Source organism: Mauremys mutica, chromosome 7, assembly GCF_020497125.1.
Source record: "Mauremys mutica isolate MM-2020 ecotype Southern chromosome 7, ASM2049712v1, whole genome shotgun sequence".
Lineage (NCBI taxonomy): Eukaryota > Metazoa > Chordata > Testudines > Geoemydidae > Mauremys > Mauremys mutica.
The window spans coordinates 62,150,037-62,165,768 of record NC_059078.1 but is presented as its reverse complement, the minus strand read 5'-3'; the positions used below and the strand labels follow the sequence as shown (position 1 = coordinate 62,165,768).

The 15,732-nt window shown below is 42.2% G+C and overlaps 1 protein-coding gene across 1 annotated transcript in view; it reads left to right on the top strand.

The window, feature by feature from the left end:
• The first annotated feature begins 258 nt into the window (after positions 1–258).
• The window catches only part of ERCC6 (ERCC excision repair 6, chromatin remodeling factor), an 87,525-nt gene continuing 72,051 nt past the window's right edge, over positions 259–15,732 (top strand). The window contains exons 1-4 of the mRNA XM_045024660.1: positions 259–846; positions 8,606–8,726; positions 11,028–11,136; positions 14,146–14,878. Coding sequence (XP_044880595.1) covers positions 425–846; positions 8,606–8,726; positions 11,028–11,136; positions 14,146–14,878 — 1,385 coding nt within the window. The 5' untranslated portion in view covers positions 259–424. The remainder of the gene's footprint in view (positions 847–8,605; positions 8,727–11,027; positions 11,137–14,145; positions 14,879–15,732) is intronic.

Sequence of the window (15,732 nt, the reverse complement as noted above, 5' to 3'; positions counted from 1 at the left end):
CTAGAGACTTACAGTGAGCCAGGGAAAGGCGCATGCGCAGCCCTACCCCCGTCTCCAGGAGAGCCAAGGGTAGGCAGCGCGTGCGCTTTTGTCTCCTGCTCAGGCGAGAGAGAGAGAGAGGAGGGCGAGGTAGTGGCGCCCTGCGCATTCTCTATGCGCCGGGTGCGTGTAGGGGAACCGTTGTTTCTACGCATGCGCCACATGCGCAGTGTGCCAGCCCGGTCGCGGCGAATTCCTCGCGCTGAGGTGAGAGCGTCTCGGCGCGCGGGGCCGGCGGAGCTGACGGGGCCGGACACCCCGGACTCGGGGCGCGGCTCCCCAGCCTGCCCTGCCCTGGCGCCCTGCCTGCGAGAGCTCGGCTCCCGCTCGGCCCCGGCCCGCCCGCCTGGGCCCATCGCCCCGCGGGGCCGGGCTCGCGCCGGGGATGCCCACGGAGACAGGCCGCCCGCCGGGCGGGTGCCACGAGCGGGGCCCTGGGGCCGCTGCGAGCGGTCCGGGTCCGCGCAGCGCTGGGGAAGCGGGGACGGGCCCGTGTGACAGTGACCTGGAGGGCAGCCCTGGAGCTCCGGCCTCCGATGATGGCCCCTGCGGCTCCTCCGGGGTTCCTTCGCGGGAGCCGCCCCGGGCGGGACAGCCGCTGTTACACATTGACAGGCAGCAGATCCAGTCCGTGGCGCCCAGTGCCCAGATTGCTGAGCTGAAAGGTCTCGGGGTTGACGTGTACGACCAGGATGTGCTGGAGCAAGGAGTCCTCCAGCAGGTAGACAATGCAATCAATGACGCCAACAAGGCGACAAAATTAGCCAATGCAGAGGCAGAATACCAATCGGTGCTGGACGATTTAAGGTAAGTTTACTACTTTTAAACACGTGGTATCCAGTAATAAAAGTTTGTTGAATCATAGAAGTAAGAGATGGAAATGATTATGTATCGCTCATTTTCCCATAAGATACCAAAACAGTTGATTAGTTGAATCCTTATTTCCATTATACAGGTGGAGAACGCGAAGCACATACAGGTATATGTTAAATGACTTACCTGAGGTCATCTACCTAATCAGTGGCAGAATAAGGGACTAGAACCCCGGTTTCCTGATTTCGAATCTGGTGTCTTGTCCACTAGCCCATACTGCCTCCCACCAAGTATCTTATCCCGCTTCTGACCAGCCAGTGTACGATTGTCCCATGCAGTGTATTGCAAGGTGTAAATCTAAGTGGAGTTATGCTTGGAGAAGGTGCTGTTTTTACAGGGTCACATGTTGTGTGCTTCATATGGTCTATATTATCCCATAACTGGTGGATCACAGAACAAAGCATCTTGTCACAAGCTCTTGTAACAATATTCAGGAAATCCGCCCTGTAAAAACCAAAAGCTAAAGTATCTAATCAGTAAGGTCTAGAGCAGTGGTTCTCAAAGCCGGTCTGCCGCTTGTTCAGGGAAAGCCCCTGGCGGGCCGGGCCAGTTTGTTTACCTGCCGCATCTGCAGGTTCGGCTGATCGCAGCTCCTGGCCAGTGGGGGCTGCGGGAAGCAACGCGGGCCGAGGGATGTGCTGGCCGCCCATCCCGCAGCCCCCATTGGCCTGGAGCGCCCAAACCTGTGGACGCGGTAGGTAAACAAACCGGCCTGGTCCTCCAGGGGCTTTCCCTGAACAAGCAGCGGACCGGCTTTGAGAACCACTGGTCTAGAGGAATGAGACTAAAGCTTTGTATACATTAGCACTTTTGTTGGTCAAACTTTTGTCAGTCAGAGGTGTGGGGAAAAAAACAAACCCTGACCAACATAAGTTTTATCAACAAAAGTGCTGTAGTGGACAGCATATCTCCTGCCAATGTAGCTACCGCCAGTCTTTGGGGATGGTTTAATTATGCAGAAGAGATCTTTCCCGTCAATATAGAGCGCTACACAGGAGACCTTACAGCCACGCAGCTACAATGGTACAGCTGTGCCGCTGTAAGGTCTGTAGTGTAGAAGCAGCAAAGAGTCCTGTGGTACCTTATAGACTAACAGACGTATTGGAGCATGATCTTTCGTGGGTGAATACCCACTTCGTCGGATGCATGTCAGTGTAGACATACCCTAAGAGGCATGAACTCCTGAACTTTAATCCTAGCTCTGCTTCACAGTGTCCAACTCAAACACTGACTTACTGTGTGATCTTGGACATCTCATTTAACCTCTTCATTCTTTAATGTCTCTGTTTTTGCATTATTGTTGTTTTACAGTGCCCGAGAATTGTTTCTTTACAGTGTGTCACAATACGTATAAGACAGCTCTCAAAGAGCTTAGAAAACTTTATGCACTTGACTAATCCTTTTGACATCAGTGAATCTATTCATATATGAAGTTAAGAGGATGCATAAGAATTGTCTGAAATTAGGCCCTAATCTTTCAGTGATGGAGCAAAAGGTGGTAGTGGGTACATGGGGGTGTGACGCAGGAAGAGTGGGGCAAAATCAATAAGATAATGCATTTACTCTTTCAAAGCTGGTGCACAGCATGGGGAATAAACTTTTCATAGAAATGTAGGGCTGGAAGGAATTCGTTAGGTCATCTGGTCCAGCCCCCTGTGCTGTGGCAGGACCTAGTGTACCAACACCACCCCTGACAGGTGTTTGCTTAATCTGTTCTTAAAAACTCCAGTGATGGGGATTCCACAAGCTCCCTTGGAAGCCTATTCCAGTGCTTAACTTTCCTCATAGTTAGAAAGTTTTTCCCAATATCTAACCATAATCTTCCTTGCTGCAGATTAAGCCTATTACTTCGTGTTTTACCTTCAGTGGACCTGGAGAACCACTGATGATTGTCTCTATAACAGTCCTTAACATATTTGAAGACTGTATCAGGTCCCCCCCACCCTCAGTCTTCTTTTCTTAAGACTAAACATGCCCACTTTTTTTACCCATTCCTCATAGGTCAGGTTTTTTAAACCTTTTATCATTTTTATTGCTCTTCTCAAGACTCTCTCCAATATGTCCATGTTCCTTAAAGTGTGGTGGTGCCCAAAACTGGACACAGTACTACTCCAGCTGAGGCCTCACTAATGCTGAATAGAGCAGGACAGTAACCGTCTCCTGTAACCATCTCCAGTAACACCCCAGAATATTAGCCTTTTTGCAATTGCATCACACTGATGTCTCATTCAATTTGGGATCCACTATTTTTTCTTAGTTGCATGTGCATGTCACAGAAGAAATGGTCCTTAAGAGGGATTTAAATGAGGGAAGATGAGTAGTCTTTTCAGACTAGTTAACAAAGAGTGTTTTACGTGTATGAAGATGCTTGCAAGACAGTGTGGTGATGGTTGTGAAGAAAGTAAGCAAATGGGACATGAAGCCTGGTATCACTGACAGACTGGAAGGGTCAGGGACAATGAGAGAAGAGATGCATGTAAGCAGAGAGAGGTAGAGTTGGTCAGGGTCCTGGAAAGTCAAAAAATAAATGTTAAACTTGGTGTGGTGGTGGTGAAGAGTGAATGAAAGATTCAAATAGTGAGATAACAGGATCAGAATGACAGAACCCAAGGATAATCTTAGTAGCTGCATTTTTGCATGGACTAGAAGAGGGTGATGCAGATATCAGGGAGGTCAGATAGGATGAGGTTCTTGTAAACAAGGTGGGAGGTGACCAGGGCCTCGAGGAGAGTTCTAGTTGTATAGACAGAGAAAAAAGGGGGATTTAAGTGATGTTATGAAGGAAGCAGCAGCAAGATTTGGAGGTGGCCTATTTGAAATTTAGAGATTTCCTGAGATGGAGTGCAGGGGTCAGCAACCTTTCAGAAGTGGTGTGCCAAGTCTTCATTTATTCACTCTAATTTAAGGTTTTGCATGCCAGTAATACATTTTAACGTTTTGTAGAAAGTCTCTTTCTATAAGTCTATAATATATAACAAAACTATTGTTGTATATAAAGTAAATAAAGTTTTTAAAATGTTTAAGAAGCTTCATTTTAAAATTAAATTAAAATGCAGAGCCCACCAGACCAGTGGCCAGGACCTGGGCAGTGTGAGTGCCACAGAAAATCAGCTCGTGTGCCTCCTTTGGCATGCGTGCCATAGGTTGCCTACCCCTGGCCTAGTAGATGTATGGGGCTGTGTATAGGAAAGAGTCAAAGATGATATGTGGGTTACAGGCCTTAGTTATAGAGTGTGTGATGGTGTGTTCAACCAGGGTGGATAAAAATTAATGATTTAAAAAAAAATCCAATTTTTTTATCAAAAAAAATCCAATTTAAATAAAATGCTTTTTGAGGGGAAAAACTATCTAAAGATAGGTTTAATTAAGATCCATGATTAAATATCTTTGAGCTATAATGTAATAGGGATTGTAAATTCTAATTCTATAGTATAAGACAATATATTCATGCAATGTTTAAGAAAAGTTTTGTAGATGAGTTCCAATAGTTCATGGTTTAGGGATCCAATCTTATCAGGTTCCAGGGGCTTCTGTATAGATTATTTAGATTAATCTTTCTATCTACCCAATGAGACTCAGTTCTCAGTCTAGAACAGGAGTGGGCAAACTATGGCCTGTGGGCCGGATCCGGCCCCTCAGGGCTTTGGATCCAGCCCACAGGATTGCTAGCCCACAGGATTGCTGCCCCCCCGCGGGCCCTGCGCCACTCTCAGCAGCGGCTGGCCCAATGTCCCTGCGGCCCCCGGCCCTTGCCTCCAGACACCGCCCCCCCACAGCTCCTATTACTCGGGAACAGGGAACCACAGCCAATGGGAGCTTTGGAGGAGGTACCTGGACGTGCAGCAAGGGCAGCGTACGCGGAGCCCTTCGCTCCCCCTCTCCTAGGGGCTGCAGCTCTTCCTGGAGCGGCATGGGGACAGGGCAGGTGTGCAGGGAGCCTGCCTTGGCCTCAGTGCGCGCCACTGCCACCCCGGAGCCCGAACCCCTCCTGCACCCTGCCGCCCAACTCCCTGCCCTAAGCCCCCTGCCTGCACCATGCACTCCTCTTGCACTCCAGCTCCCTACCCTGAGCCGCCTGCCACACCCCACACCCCTCGTGCACCCCAACCCCCTGCCCTGAGCTCCCTGCTAGACCCTGCACCTCTGTGCACCCCAACCCGCTGCCGTGAACCCCCTGCTGCACCCTGCACCCCAACCCCCTTCCCAGAGCCCCCTCATGCACCCCGCACCCCTCCTCTGCCCCAATCCCTTGACCTGAGCCCCTTCCTGCACACCCACCCCCTCCCACACCCCACACTCCCTCTTGCATCCCAGCCCTGCATACAATTTCCCCACCCAGATGTGGCCCTTGGCCCAGAAAGTTTTCCCACCCCTAGTCTAGAAGATACGATCAGAGATGCTTAGTTTTGCAGTTCTCAAACTGTGGATTTGTGTCTCCAGCGGTTAAGTGCTTGTTAACAGCAAAAATGTTTACAAATAAATACATAAATAATAGAGGTGAGAAATAACAGACCTCAACTCTGTTGTCCCTCTGCAAATTTGTGTACACAGTCAATCCCTTACCTCCCTCTAAAAGTGCAAAGTTTCAAAAAGTTCAATGAATAGAAGATTGTTGGGGGTGGAATAGATGTGGACAAGGAGAAGAAGTCTGGAGATAAATGTGAGAAGCCAGGGACATATGTTTGTTTTGTTAAAATATTATATGTTTGCTGTTGAAGAAAAAAATCCAGAACACTTAACGTTGTTGTTTTAGTTAAATAAAACAATTTAAATGTCTGTCCGGTGATGTTCTCCTCCTAATACAGCATGGCAAGAAAATCCTCCCAAATATTAATGATTAACCTGTTGAATTGGAGATAGTTCACCTCCCAATGACTTCGTAAATATCTGCTTCAATTACCTTTGGTAAATGAAATAACTAAAGAATCATTCATTTTCTGATATAGCTGTAAAACTAATCTGAAAAGTTTTTCAAAATAAATCACTGTTTAAAAATGTATATAATGTGTACCTTCTAAAAAGGAAACCTACATCTATCGCTGAGTTGTGAAGAATATGTATTAAGATTATAACAGCCAACAAGAATGCACTTTTATGTAGAAAACCATGATTAAATTGAGTCTTCCTGACTAGTGATTTAAATCAAATCCACCCTTTGTTCAACAGTAACAGAAGAGAGGGAGTGGAGAGAGTTTTGGAAAAAAGACAAAGTTCAGTTGTGACCAGTTAAATTTTTAAGTCAAAAGTGATATCCAGGAGGAGATGTCAAAGAAAGAGGATGAAGTGAGTGACTGGATGGCTTCAGACAAGTCAGGAGTAAGAGGCATATGTTTGAGTTGTCAGCATTGATGTCAGAGCTAAAGTAGTTGAAGCTATTTGATCAGATGAGATCACACAAAGAAAAAGGTGTAGAAGGAGAAGCGGAAGTGGCTAAGGTTATAGTACTGTAGGACTCCAGAAATCGGAGAGGGAAGCAGGAAGATTTGTAAAAAGATTCTGACGGAATGGCCGAAAAAGTAGGAAGAGAACTAGGGGAAAGGACAGTCGCAAAATCAATAGAAGGACAACGTGATGAGAAGGGAAGGCATGATCTAAAGTGTTTAAAAAGAGCAGAGAAGTCGGGGATAGTGAGGATGGAGTAAAAGCCCTGAGACTTGGTGAGGAATAGGTGATAACTCAGTGGAGCAGTGGAGGGTGAAATCTAAATTAGAGTAATACGTTCCAAGGTCAAAAGGGATCATTGTGATCATCTTGTCTGACTGCTGAATAACGTAACACATATAACTGTATAACATATAACTTCTCCAGAATAATAAATGAGAAGGGAGCGGGGATGGGTTTGGAGGAGGCGAATTCAAAGCAATGATTTTTAACTGCTTTCTTGATGACTTTGGAGTTGAAGGGAAAGGGAGATGTGGTTGAAGATGTGTTAGTTCTGAGAATAGGAAAGACTGCACTGTGCTTAGCCATTATCCTCATTTACAGATGTTCATCTCACAGTCACAGGGGTTGTGACTATTTCACATTTACATAGTGCTTTTGAGATGCAAAGCTGTGCATTAGGATGATGTATTTATTCTACCATTAGAACTTGCAAATGTGACAGAGGCCGATACAGGACCCCCACATAAGGGTGGACAGAGGAGGGGCACATTTAGTTGGAGTAGACATCCATGAAGATGTTTTCACTAGTACGTTCCACCCCAAACCTAAGTAATAGCAGAAAATGTGATGGGAAAAGCATGGCTTTTCACAATGCATATGCCGCATGTACTGAGGATGGCAACAGCGAATTATGATTCTCCTTTAAAAACACATTGTAACACTCATTTCATTCAACAGAGACCACTTTGTCTTCAAAGAAACTCTTCTGGCCCCTTACTATTTAGCTAGTAGGGCTTGAACAGTGTGAGACTCGTTCTTCATCTGTTTGCACATTTGTTCATGTAATTTCTGATTACATTCCAAAGAGACCTCTGTTTGTTGCATCAGCCTCTGATGGTTTGATTTCTGTTTGGCCTAATATCAGCATCTAAAAATATCACTCGGTCTTGCATTGTTATATAAATGAACTAGCTGGCAGACTAGTCATACAGCAAGTTACAAGTGTGAAAATAGGGAAAGGTAGAGAGAGAAGCTTGCTTCTTTAACATATATTTAAAAGTCCACTCTCTCCACCATTATTTGTTTGGGCTGGTATGCTTTCCGTGGCAGTTCTGATTGTTAATTTGAATGGTAATGTATTATCACATTCTGCAGTTGGTCCAAAGGTGTCGGTTACATCATGTATTGTTGTTGTACACAATGGAGAAAAGAAGAACTCAGTATCTTATATTCAAAAAAATGTTATTTGCTACAGATAAGAGGTAAAACTCAGTACAGTAGGCTCTTTGTGCTGTCGTTTCTATTGATGAGGCACCCCCCCCCCCCCAATTTTGACAGATCATGCAACAGTCATTAAATGGTGACACTTTTTGGTTACTATCCGTCTGGGCTTTTATGTGAGGCGGTGGCAGATTCTGCATAAGAATTTGAATAAATATAATGGCCTAGGCATGAAAGGTTCAGTAGTACTGTACCTTCTTAAAATTATTTTACAGCACAATACAAAAATAATTTTATCTGTTAAATTAAAGGGACACTAAGGTTAAAATAAGATTTAAAATAAATGCCCATACCAGTGTAATTTCTTACTATAGATTATTAAAACAGATTTTTAAAAAACCCAACTCTTTCACCACTTAGACTTATTTCTTGCGCTTCTCTACCTTGGATAATAAAAGTAGGTTGACCAGTTTCACTTCCTGGTAGAGCCCCGCACGGAACTATTCTTTAATCCCACTCCTGCTATTATGGCAGCAGGTCCTGCATGACCCGTGGGATCCCAGTCCCACTGCAGGGCTCTACATCATGGTAGTCGTTCATTAGCAGAGTTGTAATTTATTGAGTTCCAAATACTGCAATAGGTTGTTTGTATTTGAACAGAATTGTTTAACATTTTAAAAACTAACCTTTGTAAAATTCAAAGGCCAAGAAAATCAGCATACTTATTTAGAAATCCAACTTTAGCCTTCTGTTTGTTAAAATCTTGGCTATAATTTTTAGGTTTAAACTATCTGAATTGAAAATGTCATGTACTTACTCTTCTCATTATTACAACTGAGTACTAAATGAACATCTTTTTATTTTTCAGGTCCTGTACAACATCTCTGAAACAGATCAATACAATTATAGAGCAACTTACTCCTCAAGCTGTCAACAGCAAAGATATAAACAGAAAACTAGACTCTGTAAAACGGCAAAAGTATAACAAGGTGACTGGAAAAAATTAACTTTGGATTGCTTAAGGCGCTGATCCTGTGTCAGGCTTCACACTTGAGGATCCTGATAAAGGGTCAGAGTCTAAACTTGCAGTTTCTTCACCATTTTAACAGTTTTTGGTTTTCTCTACTGGAGGTTATAAGAACTTAATCCAAATCTCTCTGAAGTCAGTGGGAATTGTTCCATTGACTTGGGCTTTGGATCAGTCTCTAAAATAATAGTTCTAGAGCTTGTTTGGATAAATGATTGTAATTAAATTCCTGCAGGGCCTCATGGTGGTGTTTCAGAGTGTTTACCAATGTTATGTGACTTTTTCACCACACTTGTGTCCATGTTATCTGAAAATGAATTAATGAACAGCCAGTTGCAGGTTAATAGCTAACGTGAATGAGGTGTCCTTTATTAGCCATTTCTAAAACTGCTGAAGACTTAGACCAGAGGTTCTCAAACTTTATTGCACCATGACCCCTTTCTGACAACAAAAATTACTACAGGACCCCAGGACGGGGGACCGAAGCCTGAGCCCGCCAAAGCCCCGCCTCCCTGGAAGGGGGGAGGCTAAACCGAAGCCCCACCTCTCCAGACTGGGTGGCCAAAGCCAAGGACCAAGAGCTTCAGCCCCAGGCTGGAGGCCTGTGACCTGAGCCCTGCCACCTAGGGCTGAAGCCCTTGGGCTTCGGCTCCAGGCCCCAGCAAGTCTAAGCCAGCCCCGGTGTCCCCATTAAAATGGGGTCCTGACCCACTTTGGGGTCTGACCCACAGTTTGAGAACCGCTGTCTTAGACTAAATCACTGTATAGAAAAACCTGAGCAACTTATGAGTCGTCTTATTGATCTTAAGAGACTAGTCAAATGAGTGAAGTTACGTGTGTATGATGATTGCTGATTCAGGCCCTAAATTACAAATTGCACCCTATTTGTGTTGTCACTTGTGCGATTTCAATGTTTTTAATAATACTTTGCCTTTTTGGGCAGTTTAAAAAAAAATCCTTAGGTGAAAGCCAAACTTTTTTTGATAGTGAGACAGAAATTTTAGTTGCCTTATAAACAGGTAAGATGTGAAATTATCTTCTTAATATCTTAGTGCTGACATGTGGCAGGTGTTTTATAATATGGGTATTATGACAGCAGGGATGTCAGTGCTTGTGTAAGTATCTTTTGTAACTGCACACAGCTGCACTGGAGAATTTTCAGCAAATGACACTCTTAAGGAAACAAACAGCTCATTGAGGGTAGTTTTACTAAATTTAAAACTTGATCCTCAAATCATGCGCTTCTAGGGGGAGAGGAAAAGATTTAGAAAGAACGAAGTTTATAAGTAATAAAAACGTGTACTGCTTTGTGTGTTTATTTAATAATTTGATCAATTTATTTTTAAATCAGGAAAATCATAGATTCCAAACCCAGAAGGGACTATTGTGATTATCTAGTCTGATGTCCTGTATAACACAGTCCATAGCCCTTTTGGTCACCTTAGGAATCGTAACTTTGCCACATTATAACACTTATGAGGACAATAAAAGTGGATAATAGATTGTGAAAGAAGTGTAAATGGTGGTGAGCTACGATTGTTACAGGACTCATAATTTTGAATTCTCTCACTCTTGTATTTTTACAAGCACTGTGGTGTTAGTTTTTTGCAGATAAATTAGTTGTCTTCTCTTGAGCTGACTTGGTGTAATAATACCTGTTGATGCATGAAGAAGAACATTGACTGGTTTTTGAGTTCTTTCAGTCTCTTTTTGTGGCAGCACATCTCAAAACAAATGTGTTGGAGAGAAGATTTGTTCTTAATTCTATGATTGTATTTAGCACATATGAAAGTGAAGGATTAGCAGAGCTCAAATATATGCTTAGTGGAATTTTCTTCACTGGATCCTAGACCCAAGTTTAAAAAATGCATACCCAAGTGTATGTGAAAGTATCTGATGCAAATAAGATTTGTTTGCATGCACAACCTTAACTTGTGCATGCCCATCTGGTGTTTGCAAGCATATGCTGGGCATGTACACCTGAATTAGTGCACTGTTAAAAATTTGTGCCCCAGTCATGATGAACTGTGCCAAACTGGGGGTGTGGATGTGGATGTATTATGTAGAGAAGTACCTACCAGGTGCTGGGATGACACCTTCCGCATGCATTTTTATCACATGGAACCATATCAAAATTTGAACTTGTTTCAGAAGCAAAATGCTAACCTGCTACTTAACATATTAATAAAGCTTGAACCTTGTTTGTAAGAAAAGCAAGTCTGCTACCAAGAGTTTTAAATTTTGTACACTATTGTCATTCAAGGAACAACAGTTAAAAAAGATTAAAGCAAAACAAAAGCGTCTCCAAGCAGTTCTTGGTGGAGCAGAGACTCTCATTGGAACAAATGATGTTGAATTTCAGGATGATGAAGGTGAGGGAAAATGCCATTGCAAATCTTTTTTTGCATTTCTGTCATTTTTGTGTAATGCCTTTTGTTGTTTGAAGCTCATTGCCAAGATCTTTGCCAGTGAACATGAGTAAATAAATTTCAGTGGTTTGTTTTCAAAGAGTGATTTTAGGAACACTTAATTCTCTGCACCTGCAGAATTGCAGAGCTCTGAGTATCCATATGGGGATTTTTAAAGACTGAAAGTAGATCTGTACTTAGTTCAGTAGGGAGGACTGATGCACATTAGAGTATTGGGCTTAATAAATTGGAAATCTTAACATTTTTCACAGCTAATGTGATAAAGCTAGCGTAATGATTGAATTACATTTTATAATCAGCCATCAATCAGTACTCACAAAATTGGTTTTCGTATCTTGGTAGGAAACACTTTTGTTAGAAATTAAAAAAAAAATTCTGTTGTACGAGCTGCACAGTGTGAGAACAGTTTCTTATGGAATACTATGATAATTGTCTCAATGTTTCCAAGATCAAATCTAACTGATCATGTGGGGTTTTTTTGTTACTGCCCTCTGCAAACCCAGCATGAGTTCTTAGTCAGGCTGGTATCTTTCTGTCTTATACGTCATCACTAGTCATCAAAATTCTGAAGGCCAAAATAGGTACCCATTGACATCTGTGCAACCCCATTAGACTTCAGTGAGTTTGCACAGGGGTAGCTCATTGAAATTTATAATACTGTTCTGACACATTAGTTGAATAGGTTCCAGCTCTCTCACTCATATCTGTGTTGGATCTGCAGGTCATACAGGAGTAAAAAGCAGCAAAGACTTATTTTTGACAGTAAAAGTGGTAGATTTGAGTTGGAATAGATCTGTGGAATAAGAACGTGCTGCTTTGACCGTCATTTTTTATGAGTAGAAATACACCATAAGATCCTTCCTTTTACACTCTGTGCATTAAAACTCGGGCATTTGGTATGAGGAAATGTAGCTTAGTCATGATGCGGTCTTTACATCCCATTTGTGTTCTTATTTCTGAAAGCTTACAGTTACCTAATCTGGTAAATGAGTTTACGGAAATAGCTACATATGTGATTACTGAATCCTTGTCTTCTGTAAATAAATATTTAGAAGGAAATACTGTTCTGATGCTATCGTGATTAGCTTATAAATACCTAGATATAACATGCAAACATATAAAAAAGTTAACATAAAGCTGTAGCAGGGTTTAGTTGATCTTAAAGAGCAATCGTATCTGTTCAAAGAACATTAAACTCAAGTTACTTTTACACTTACTCATCACACTCAGGATGTGTAGCAAAAGAAACACACACCTCTATCTCGATATAATGCGACCCGATATAACACAAATTCGGATATAACACGGTAAAGCAGTGCTCCGGGGGGGGCTGCGCACTCCGGTGGATCAAAGCAAGTTCGATATAACGCGGTTTCACCTATAACACAGTAAGATTTTTTGGCTCCCAAGGATAGCGTTATATCGAGGTAGAGGTGTAGTAATTTAAATTAATAGCTTTTTTTGAAAATTAGGCATAAATTTTAAATTAGTTTCCCCTTGAGTGGGATAAGTAAGTGTTCAATTGAATCGTTTTGGAATATGGTACGACTTTAAAAAAAAAATCGACTGCACAGATTAACTAAATTCTGTATTTGGCATTTACTAGCATTGGTCCTGATACAGAAATGTAGTTAGGTACATTTGTAATCTCACTGAATTTAGTGGGACTACTCATGCTTAAAGTTAAGCACAAGCTGGTTCAGTGTCAGGGGCCCCAGTCCTACAGTCTGATCCAGGTGTACCCTTAAGTACCTTACAGGATTGGAACTGTAATTTCTGTCTTTCTGGTGGGAAGGCTGAGGAAGAGGAAGAGTTGTATTGTGGAGATATTTAATTGTTGTCTCATCAAGAAGCATTAATAAGGAGGAATCTGGAGGAAATGACCTTGTGGATGCAGTGTGAGTATCTGGGAAATTCTGGCAAGGACTTGAATTGGGCACTGAATCGAAGAAATGGAGTTTAGAGATACCAGCATCTTGATAACCACTGTTTTTAAAACATGAGTTAAAGTGGTTTCAGATACTAAGGGACTGGTGCAGTGTACCTGCCAACTTTTTGTTATGCATCATGTTGCGAATGCATATACATATAGACCAGTGAGTGTGGTGTATGAACAGTTGAGTAATTCTTGTGCAGTTTTGTTTTGTGTTCTGTGTAGTTGCTATTTTTTTAAGTCATAATCAGAAAGTAGATGGCAGTGATCTATAGTAGATGTTTGATAGGGTATTTGATAAGGTAAGAAACTTTGAGTGTATAATCACCTTTGTGTCCCTTCTCTGATGTATGGTGTGAAGAAATGCTAAGACTACAAGTTTGAATATAATAGCCATTAAATTATTAATTGTAGTGTTGGAAGATCAAACTTAAGGTGCTGTGTGGGATTTTCAGTCTTTAGACTTGTGGAAAGTCAGTATGTCGGAGAGGATGTTAGTGTGTTAGTGGTACTGAGTGTTGTGACGGCAGTGGGTTAATGCTTGGAGATTGATGATGTGGATATTGACTTAATTTCTGATTATCTTTGCAGATATTCTTCATGTTAGAAATGTCTGCATTTCAGTGGTGGGTGAAGTGATTGCACTGTGTGTATAGTTTGAGAAACACTATGACATAAAAGGTGCTATATACTGTACATGTAAAGTGTTATCTGACCATTTTGCCTCTCTATTTCATTCTTTTCCTTTTTCGAACACTTTTTTCTCTTTTTTTTTACCTCCAGTTTAGTTTGTATGGCTGTTTTCTCTAACCATTGAATTAGTTGGATGCAATTTTGGTTTATTCTGTACAATGTATGAGGAACAGTACTAGTTTCAGGATTGATGCTTTATATATTATTAAAATGAATAAATTTAAAGGTTAAAACAAACCTACTTACCTATTTGAACTGTGGGATATTACTTAGAGCACATTAATGAGTCTGCAGATAAGAAATGAATGTTCTGAATCTCTTTGCAGAGCCTGGTCCATCGTCTCTTGGCAGTATGCTCATGCCAGTCCAGGAAACAGAATGGGAGGAACTCATTCGTACTGGTCAGATGACCCCTTTTGGAACTAAGGTCCCTCAGAAGATAGAAAAGAAGCCACGCAGGTTAATGCTAAATGAAGCATCTGATTTTGAAAAGTATTTGGCAGATCAAGCTAAGCTGTCGTCTGAAAGAAAGAGGTCAGGCCTTAAGAAGGGAGCAAAGAATAAAACACAGGCCAAGGACATTCAGTGTGCAACTCCCGCATTAGTCATAAAGGGAAAGAGGGGCAAAACCAGAACCCTGTCAAAAACAGACAAGCGCCTGAAAAAGCACATGAAGAAACTTCAGAACCATGCTCTTCAGATCCAATTTAAGATAGGAATTCCCAAGGAAAAGAGACTTCCTGAGGTCAAGGAGAAGCTGAGAGGTGAAGACAGGGATGACAGTGAAGAGTCAGAATATATGCCTGATGAGGAGCTTTTTAATACAGAAGAGGAGGACGAGGCAGCATTTTTTCATGCTGATGATAATTCTGATTATGAACTGAAGACTTTGCCAGGAGGAAGAAAACATTCAGGGAAGAGAAACCTTAAGGAAGAAGCTGAGGAGGATGAAGACTTCTTCCCAAGCTCTGAGGAAGAGGAAGAGAATACAGTAGGAAATCGTAGAGTAAAGAGATGCAGAGATGATGGAGATGAAGATTACTATAAACAAAGGCTAAGGTTAGTCCAAGAAGGCATTGTTAGTAACTTTTGTAGGTGATATCTCACACACACAATGTCTGAAATATACTTTCAAGAATTCAGCTGAAGGGAGGGGGTTGTAAAATTAAACATTGACCTGAGCCAATAAAAATATCCACATGCAGACTTCTAAAAGTCTGTTATGATATTGGGAATATTCTATAATTATAAGGACCTCAGTGTCTGATTTCCTGCTGTTAAAGAGCCTGCGTTGTGAAATAAACAATTTCTACTTCATTGTTTTTCAGTGTGGCCAAAAATCAATACATGAAAAATAAGGCAGTTTGGGGGATTGTGTGGTATTACTAAATAATAATTCTGTTTACTTCTGTAGCACTTCGTAAAGGATTTTGTATGCTTTACAGAGATGTGCAAGTATCATTTCTCCTATTGTACAGATAGGAATACTCAAGTACGAGGAGATTGTAACTTGCCCAGTGTCTTGCGCACACAATCACTGATAGACCAGAGAATAAAAACTAGGAGTTCTGAGTCCTAGTCTTCTGCTATAACCCATTGATTTTGTTGCCCAAGAGGAATTAACTCTTAATTAGTGGTAGTTTTGTACAGTAATATTTTTATATAGCCTATTGAGTGTTTGGAGGCCTTTCAACAGGAAGTTCTGATGTAGGAGAGTTCCCATTCACACTAAACAAAAGTTAGTTTTAGACCAGACGTGGGCAAACTACAGCCTGCAGGACCGTCCTGCCCGGCCCCTGAGCTCCCGGCCGGGGAGCCTAGTCCCCGGCCGCTCCCACGCAGCTGCGCTCTGTCCCATTGCTCCCGCTGGGCTGCGTGTGGAGCGCAGCTGGTTCTGGTCGCGTGTCGCAGCT